The following is a 9684-nucleotide window of genomic DNA, read 5'->3' as shown; positions in this document are numbered from 1 at the left end:
TTTTTTGGGCAACTCCCTATTTTACAAATGTTGAACTCAATAATATTATGGTCACTGTTCCCAAGCGGTGCAATCACTTTTACATCTCTCACCAGGTCTTGGGCGTTACTTAGGACCAAATCCAGGATTGCCACTCCCCTGGTAGGTTCTGTGACCATCTGCTCCATAGCACAGTCTTTGAGAGTGTCTAGAAACTCAATCTCTTTTCCCCAACTTGAACACATATTGACCCAATCAATGTGTGGGTAGTTAAATTCATGTATTACAGCACAGTGATTTTGTCTAGCCTCTATCTTTAATTCATTCATCATTTTATAATCCTCCTCTATCTTTTGATCTGGTGGGCGATAACAAACTCCTAGTGTTACGCTTCCTTTTAGGCCCACTATTTCAACCCATAGCATTTCCACAAGCAAATCCAATTCACTTACCCTCTCAGTCTTACTGGACTGTATACCCTCTCTGACATACAGAGCCACCTCACCTCCAACCCTTCCCCCCATCCTTCCTATATAATTTATAACCAGGAATCACCGTATCCCACTGATTTTCCTCATCCCACCAAGTTTCTAAAATACCCACAATGTCTATTTTTTCTCCCAACACCAAGCATTCCAACTCCCCGATTTTACCTTGGAAACTTCTAGCATTTGTATATAAACATCTATAATTTCCCATGCATGTTAAGCCTGCAACCTTCCTCCTGATGCCTTGAGATCTTGCCAGGCAGCCCATATAATTAGCCACAGTCTCAGTGGACAATTCTAATCCATTTCCTTGTAGAAAAGTAACAGCTACCCCTTCATCTCTTTGAGATGAGCCATCCCGAACCAGAGACTTTTCATCTCCTGTCGGCTTTCCCCCAATATTCAGTTTAAAAACTGCTTTGCCACCTTTTTGATTGTAAGTGCCAGCAGCCTGGTTCCTTCTCGGGACAAGTGGAGACCGTCTCTTTTGTACAGCTCCCTCTTGTTCCAAAGAGCATCCCAGTGCCTAACAAACTTGAACCCTTCCCCCCATCACTATCGTCTCATCCATGCATTGAGACGCCTGATCTGTGCATGTCTCTCCAGCCCTGCGCATGGATAAGCCTAGGTCAACAACCATTTGGGGAATTTCATGCTTAGATGTGAGATATTCAAGTATGGGTAACCAAATCGTGGAGAAGGTAGAGTGCATAGAAGGCTGAGAAATACATGTTAAATTTTCTTTTTATTTTGCCATGATATACAGATTCCATATCATTTGGAGCCATTGTGTAAGAGTAGGAGATTTGCGAGACTTCCAGCTCAATGCAATAGTATTCTGAGCAGCATATAGCAGTAAAGAAACTCTTTCTCTGATGGAATAAGAGCTGATTGTCAGCTATGAAGCAGGAAAGGGGAAGTTGCCTGGTGGGGACTGGATATGCAATTGTTGTTAATTCAGCTGTTCTGCAAGGAGGAGGGGTAGGATTGGGCGGGATGGGAGCAGCAGTGAGCAGTATGAAGATGGAGCGATTTAGAGGCTGTCCCCACCTACTTCCACCCCACTCGCTGCTGCACAGCAGGGAATGCTGTTTCACATCTCCATGTGGAATACCCCAGATGGACCAGGTGCTTGATTTAAAGGCAGTTCCTCTGCTCATAGACGACTGGCACGGGTAGAGTTAATATTATCTAAAACAGCATATTTAACATTCCACTTGTGCATATGGGAACGTGCTAGATTTTCCAAATTTTAGTAAGGTGTTTCCACTGTCAGGGGAACCCTCCTGGGTAGAGATTTGATTTCTGCGGTTAATGATGGAAGGCTGTGGAAGTCCTGAAACTTTGAGTCTGTTTGACTGAAACCTAGCAAAACTATGTGGCTGCATTTTACCCATTTTTCAGAGTTTTAAGAGAAAACCTGGACAGGCTGACAATGAACGCTCAACAGGGGATCACAGTCAACGTGTCCATAAGAGATTAAGGATGATGGAGTCTAGCAGTGAAGCAGAACAGAACCCAAATCTGCTTGAACAAAAGGTTGAAGAAGCTGATGCTTTCGAGCATATAAAACAAGGCACTGAATCCTATGATGCACAGACCTATGGTATGGCAGCATTTATAATACGTCACATTTTATATCCTCTCTAGCTCTGTTGTTCAATCACCTTCTCTCCCTTCATTTGCACAAAGCTTTGGAGGCACTCAGAAAGGAGGAAGTCCTCCAAGCACTTCAAAGCCTAGCTTTTAATATAAAAAAACCCCCACCTCTCCCCCCCCCCCCCCGTCTTCTGGACTTTGACTTCCACTTCTGTGAAAGTGAGCTTGTCTTGGTTCTGCTGTCAGAGCAATGGCATTAATTCAGATTTGCATGCCTTGATAATATCAGATAAATTAAATCTTTAATATTGTTTATGCTCCTTTTTCATTTTGAAAGTGTTTGTATTTGCTCATCTTGTAATTCTGTACTGTTTAGTGATAAAATACTTACTGTTTTCATGATAGTTTACAGGCCGCTCTGCGGTATATGGTCTCATAGTGTACAGTACATTGGGGATAATACCGCTTCATAGTCCCCAGTTCAATAGTGTTCTGGTTTGAAATAGCAGCCAGTTTGCTTTTCCATAAAATCTTGGCAATGAAGGCACCTTAGGGCTCTGGCTATAGTAGAAACATTTTGTGGTCAATTTGGATTTCTGTCAAAGACATACATTTTTACCAGGATGTATCTCTGGAACTTGACTAAACATGTGTTTCTACCATGCACATTCATGCACTTTGAGTGGTAAAGTCCTCTTCTTCACTTGGCTGTTCCCTAGGAATTGGGGTCATCTGTAGGGGTTTATTGAGATAGTCATTTCATTAAGCTCATCTCATACAAAGTTGGTGTAGGCTAAGAGCCTAAGCAGGTAATCAAGAAGTTCCCAGTCTGAGTCTCACCTTCTGACCAGAAACTCATTACTTGGCCTTAGGCAAGCCATTCTATCAGGCTCACCCTCTTACATGCAACATGGAGTAATGCTGACCTTCCTCACATTGTATTCTTGCAACAATCTTCTATATGTGCTTTGAACACTGCCCTAGACTAACTATTCAATCATCTCTGCAGTCTGAATTGCTTTCTATAAAGAGTGTAATAAGCTTTGGATACTTGTTAACCTTTTGTGTTATTTTTCCCTTGTACTGGTATGGGACATATTGCAGAGTTTTAAATTGTTCTTTAAATGTTCCTAACAGATGTAGCTAATGAAGAACAACAAGAATTGGTCATGCCTCTCAGTGAAGATGACAAAGAACCAGTTTCAGAAGATGCAGCCATGGAAGCAGATGGTCAAAATGCTGAGGATCTTAGCACTGTAGAAACAGAGAAGCTGAATCCAGAAGTGAAGATGTCTGGTGCTTCCAAATCTGGTAAAAACTGTCAGCTTCCGATCTTAAGCATTTTATCCTTCAGAGAAAAAAATCTTGATTGCATTCAAAACCTTTCTGTTGTGATTCTTAAAGTTTTAAGTCTAGATAATATAATAGGATGTATGTGTGCAGTTTTAAGCAAGAGTTTATGTCTTGAATGCAGGATCTAAGGAGACAGAACTGGAAGCTGAAGAGCTCAATTCTAAGGGTGACAAAGAATGTGGAACAGAAAAACCCCTGTCGGAAGCGAGGCCAGACAGAAACAAAGACTCCACTATACATACTGCCCACCAATTTATAATGAACACCAAAATGAAGGTAAAATATTACTTAGTTGTGTTATTACACAAATAGGAATCATTCTACTTTCACCTACTTCAAGGCATTATAGGAGTAAAAAAAAACCACTAGATATTGCAGGCTTTCTATTTATGAATATACTCACAGGTGCAGGATATGTATTTTGTTTTGAATCCAGTAACTGTTTTTACTACAAATGAGATCTGAAAACAGAATTCAAAGCTCAATTTGATAATAGTGTGTGAAGTATTAACTGCAGTGTATAGTCATACTTTCCAAATGTAATAGATGGGTTCTGCTCAGAAAAAAGAACATTTAACATTCTTTCTGTTAGATTAAATATTTCCCTAATTTTAAAACAGAGAAAATAAATTGTGCTTTTGGAGGTATGTTGTTGTAGGTTGGTTACTGCAGTAAGAAGAGGAAAAAAGAACCTCTTCCATGCTGGTGACTCCAATCTTAATGTCTTCTATTTAAGCACATTGTTAAGAATCCTGAGGAGCTTCGACAAGAACTAGAAAAGCAGCTGGAAATTTGGCAGGCTGGAAACACTGATGAGGTTGGTAAATTGTTTTATCAAGATTATGCATTGTTACATTATGGAAGATTCAAGTCTTGCTTTATTTATTCTATTTAAAATACTTGTATGTCACCTTTCCACCTTTTTAGGGTTCCCAAGGTGGTGAACATGAAAACATTGAAACATGTTAACATTAAATCATTTAAAACATTTTAACATTAACATTCTGGGCAACATGTTGGTGACATCTTGTAATTGTAAAGGTCCATAGGAAATGGTTTTCATTATTTCACATAATGTTGAGGCAAGATCAAGGGTTTAGAATTTTTATAAAAACATCAGATTAGCATATTTACAACTGTATATATCCTACTTTCTTCAAAAATTCCAAAGCTAGGCAGTCTTTAGTTTCAGACAGTACCTCCTCTTGGTCACAGGCATGGTTTTTAAGCTAAAAGATACCGATGGCACAGCTTTCTCAGAGCTACCCAGACCAATCCTGTCTCAGGAACAGGCAACAGGGTTCCACCATCACTTCCAATAAACCTCTTAGGATACCAGTTTTTGTAACAGTCCCTTACTATTCCTTGTTCATTTTTCCATTCTGATGGGGGGTGGGTTAGAATCCCTGAGCCATAAAGTGACTGAATGGAGGCTGAATGGCAACAACAGCATCCTGCTTTCCTACCAATGTCATGTTTTCTCCATTACCGTGGTTCACACTCTATCTGATTAAATTTGGGGTTTTCCACCAAATGGGGAAGGCTGAGCCCAAATAACTCTGGGGGAAGCCCCGGTGATTTCATCTAAAGGAATTGCATTTTTATAAACTTTTCACTCCGCTCCATGGCTGTGTTCTTCCTCCTTCAAGGGGTAACAGCTAACTAATGGTTGTTATGGACTTTGTCTTGTGTGTCACTATTTCAGGAGAAGGCAGCAGCAGAGATGTGGCAAAGATATCTTCTACTCACTACAGCCCTTTCACAGCAGCTCTGTGAGCAGCTCCGACTCATACTGGAGCCAACTCAGGCAGCCAAGCTGAAGTAAGTCTGGTCTGTCTAAATCAGAGCCCGCTAGCTCTGATTTCCCAAAAGCATCCTTCACAGCCAAAGGTTGCTTACTCATATTTGGCAAATATCTCAATTTTATCTGGATTTCCTTTTACACTCTGTGTTTGTGTGTAGTAATGTACCTACATAGTATGCACAGCATTTTCAGAGTTAGTACTTTACATCTTGATTTCAGGGCATTATGACACAAGGCTGTACTATTTCCCTTTTACAGATGGGGAGCTAAACATATAAAAGAATAATTTCTCAAGACAAGTAAGGGTTGGTGTACATTAATGCTCCAGTGTCTGAACTATTGCTTTAAAAGGCTTAAGAGCATTGTGTGTATATAGGCTGTAAGTCTATACCTGTGCTCAGACTTAACTCTATATCCCAGTCCAGTTCAAGCATTCTATTGACAAGTCCTGGGTAAAGAAGTATAAATTACACCTTTTGATCCTTTTCAGCAGCAGTGATAACCATTAAATGCTAGTGTGTTCGTCTGTAAAGCTTTGGGCTGCAAATTTTGCACATGTGTAGAAAACATTTTTAAGCAAGATTCTTATGATTTTTATGCTTGAAAGATGCCAAAGACGTGGCTGAATAAGATTGTTAATAACTGAGGATAGGAAGTCCTTGGCATAGAGACGTGGCTGAATAAGATTGTTAATAACTAAGTCCTTGGCATAACCCATCCCATGATGAGCAAATCCAGAATAAATTGTGCATACTAAAATTAAGTTAGTTTGGCAACTGGCATTGCTCTGAGAGCTAGGTTTTCAATGTCTGACACAGTGTTTCCTTCACTTTAGGAGAGATTTAAAACTGTCATCTCCGACAATATTTCAGTCTAATTGTCAGGGAAACTATATAGTTATGTAAATATGATTCAGGTGGGTATTCTGCCAAACTTCCCCTGAAATATGTTTACTTCTAATATCTTGCATTTTCTTTCTCACTACCAGAGGCGATTATAGGACAGGAAAAAGACTGAACATGCGCAAAGTAATTCCCTATATTGCCAGCCAGTTCCGAAAGGATAAAATTTGGTTACGAAGGACGAAGCCCAGCAAACGACAGTATCAGATTTGCTTGGCCCTTGATGATTCGGCCAGCATGATAGATAACCACTCTAAACAGGTAAAGATAAATGAAGCTTCTTAGGCTCTGAATTCATAAATATACGTATGTTTACTATATCATCTGTCAGGTGTTTTGTTTATGTCATGCCTTTCTTCCATGGAACTCAAAGTGGTATACAAAGACCTCCTAGAAGGTCTCCCATTTGGATCCAGACATGCTTATTTTCAGCGAGGTTGCTGTATACACTTCCAGCTGTGCTCTGGGTGTGACATCAAAATAAGGATCGTGATTATTCTCACTTCCTGCTCTGTTTGCTGGCTCTGGCTTGTATCCAACCATCCATGCATGGAAAACATACAGAGCTTTTCATGTGTCTGCTGCTGACCTCCAGAAAGTTCAGTCCTTGGGTCATAGAATCCCAAAAGAGATACAGGTCAGTGGGCTGGAGTGAGGAGGGACAAGGGAATGAAATTATTAAAGTGACCCCTTTCCTCAGTGATGTTGTACTTGCAGAAGGAGGAGGAGGAGCAGTTTCATCCTCCTATCCTTCCTCAGTCCAGCCCCCCAACCCATGCAGGTCCTGCAGTGATGAGAATGATCTTTTGGAAGGGACTGCGAGAACAGAGTCCAACACAGGAAAACTCCACTTTCTATGCACAGATTGAGTGGATACAGGCCTCTTGTTCCTCCTACTTTTTCATTAATGAGCCCTTAGCTGCTATCTCGTTCCAGGACAAGCGGTGTGGATTAGGCTTAACATACCACTGTGTCCTGGCCATAGTGTAGTTCTGTCCCTGCAGCATGGGGGTAGTTTATTACTTAGATATTTGCATGGGCAAAATGCCTACAAGCAAATCATACAGGCTGGGTATATTATTTTGTCTTCTAGCTCCTTATGATAGCTTTATGGTAGTATCTAACAAATATCACAATATATAAGGAAAGGTTTCCTGAATGTACACGATTTTAGAATGGTACAGCTGGTTAAATCTGTTGCAAGTGCTACAGATATGTAACTTAACCTTGTTTTTCACAGCTTGCTTATGAATCCCTGGCAGTAATTGGAAATGCATTGACCCTCTTAGAAGTGGGACAGATAGCTATGTGTAGGTAAGGATACTTTTAAGCTTATTTGAAGAATAATTAATACTAGTTTGTCTCTTGCATATAGTGCCCAATTTTAAAATGCATTTTTCATTTTATTTCAGTTTTGGAGAAACAGTTCAGTTACTGCATCCATTCCATGAGCAATTTAATGACCAATCAGGAACTCGGATATTACGACTTTGCAAATTTGAACAAAAGAAAACTAAGATAGCACAGGTATGTCCTAGTACCTTTTAATACTTCATATTATAGCATCAACTATCAGTAGTGGGAGGGAGTGATGGATAGAAATGGGCTGCAATTTAGAAAGGTTGTGTATATGTTGTACATGTGTAAACATTAATATTTTGAAGAGATCTTTCTGACTTATAAAATAGCTGTCATACCAGAGCTCATGCTGGGTAGAAATAAGGCTGCTTTAAAGCTAGCTCATCTTCAGTCTTCTGTGCAGGCACACATACCCTCCCTCCTGCCCTCCTGCATGCTCTGGCATCGGCTGTCCTAGAGGTACTGAGGGTAGGGGGCGCTGCTGTGCAGCAGCATGTGATCCCTGGGCAGGAACAAGCTTCTGGCTCCAGCATGTAGCACCCCCTAGAGGCTTTTAGCTGTAAAGACCTATCCAATGGCAGGCCTGCTCAGGCACAGTCCCCATGTGTGCCTGCACAGAAGATACTCAATGAATAATAGTTACAAACAGGTAAGTGCAGCTTTGTTTTCTTCACCTCAGTCATCCAAATTTTATTTGGACAGTTTTAACCTTATAATATCACAAAAAGAAAATGAAACATTAGACTTAGACTTACTGTGAATGTTTCTCCTCATCAGTGAACTAGAAGATATCCTTGTATGGGTTGTGCCTCCTCCATGCATCATGGGCAGGTCACATGCAGATTTTTTGCAAAGGCTTCCACCGTCCTGAGGAGGCAATCCACCTCCTCTGTTCATGTCTTGCCAAGCCTCTGATGGTGACAGATCCACCTCTTGTGTCACAATCACATAAGAGAGAATTCTCCTTGAAGACCTGTAAGTGGCGATGCTGCAAGGCAGAAAAATAGGTGACAAAAAAACTAAGTGTACATTTTGATTTAGGGAGTTCCTTTTCAATTTCTCCTCTGCCAGCTAGGGCAGGGAAGGATACCTTCCAGTCCACTGATGAGATGAAACCTTCACAGTAAGTCCAATGTTTTGTTCTCCATCAGTGGAGGAAGGTATCCTTGTATGGGATATTGAAAAGCTCTGTTATCCTGGAGGGGGAGCTGAAAGGAGAGCAATGAAGGAACTAGAAGATTTCCGTCTAAAGTAGCCACAGCCAGGGCAATTGGTAGTGCCTCACCAAAGTAGAGGCTGAAGCCGAAGTCAGTATCCTAGCTATGCATGCAAAGGATACATTGGTGGAGAGGGTTGTGTATGGGTTGCACATGCAGTGGTAACTCTAGTAAAAAAGGCAGTAACCTCTGAGGTTGGTGAGAGATGTTGACTGACACTCTGATGTATTTGGTTAGGTTTTACAATAATACAGTCTTTCCCGTTGTTGGGTAAGAATGTGATCAAAAGGAATCCAGCAATATGAAGACTGTTATCCTCTCAGGTAGACATGGGGAGTTTCCCAAGCCTCTACTGTATCCTAGACCTATTCTATAGGATGGCTGGGACTACTGCAGATTGAAGACAGACAGATGTCATGGTCCGTGTGGAACAAAGAGATAACAGATGGCAAGAAAGGGGGGTTGTGTGTAAGATCACGCAATCCTCCTGAAGGGAGCAAGTTCGCCTCTAAGCCAAATGAAAGATAGCTCTGAAGCCCTCCCTGCTGAAGTTGAGGGCATGAGAAGCTACTTTGAATGGCTGAATTGTCAGTGTAGCAGATCTCAAGGGCTCAAGAGAGGTTTGAGTGGGACTCTCAATGCCTTTTGGAGATTCCACAAAAGAAAACCATTCTGAGCGTGCGGACTGGCTAGGGCTGCTTCTCTTTGGGAGGCTGTAACTGACTGTCTCTAGCAGGTGGCTATTCCATGTCAGGAGGGAACCCATGAAGGGTCACTGCCTGGTGCCAGAGAAATGGTTCTAATGTATTCTATCATGGAGGTAGTAGAGAACCTCTATACGCCTACAGTATATGTTCTGGTATTCATTCCACAACTCTACCAGTGGAAAATCACCCAAATGGCTCAGTAGATTTCTTGGGTCAAGAGCTAAGATGGCCTTTCTGAAAATAATAAAATGTCCTAGCTTTGGCTAGGGCATAATA

General features: G+C 41.2%; 1 protein-coding gene across 1 annotated transcript in view; it reads left to right on the top strand.

Annotated features, from left to right (window-relative positions):
• The window catches only part of MDN1 (midasin AAA ATPase 1), a 145210-nt gene that overhangs the window by 121573 nt on the left and 13953 nt on the right, over positions 1-9684 (top strand). Inside the window, exons 60-67 of the mRNA XM_015407100.1 lie at positions 1872-2073; positions 3204-3377; positions 3541-3695; positions 4156-4236; positions 5125-5240; positions 6212-6386; positions 7366-7439; positions 7538-7652. Of these exons, the coding sequence (XP_015262586.1) occupies positions 1872-2073; positions 3204-3377; positions 3541-3695; positions 4156-4236; positions 5125-5240; positions 6212-6386; positions 7366-7439; positions 7538-7652 (1092 nt within the window). The remainder of the gene's footprint in view (positions 1-1871; positions 2074-3203; positions 3378-3540; positions 3696-4155; positions 4237-5124; positions 5241-6211; positions 6387-7365; positions 7440-7537; positions 7653-9684) is intronic.

The sequence above is a fragment of the Gekko japonicus genome, unplaced genomic scaffold (assembly GCF_001447785.1).
Source record: "Gekko japonicus isolate JY-2015 unplaced genomic scaffold, Gekko_japonicus_V1.1 scaffold2866, whole genome shotgun sequence".
In the NCBI taxonomy this organism is placed as follows: domain Eukaryota; kingdom Metazoa; phylum Chordata; class Lepidosauria; order Squamata; family Gekkonidae; genus Gekko; species Gekko japonicus.
Note: the sequence above shows the minus strand (reverse complement) of the source record. Positions and strands in the feature narration are given on the sequence as shown.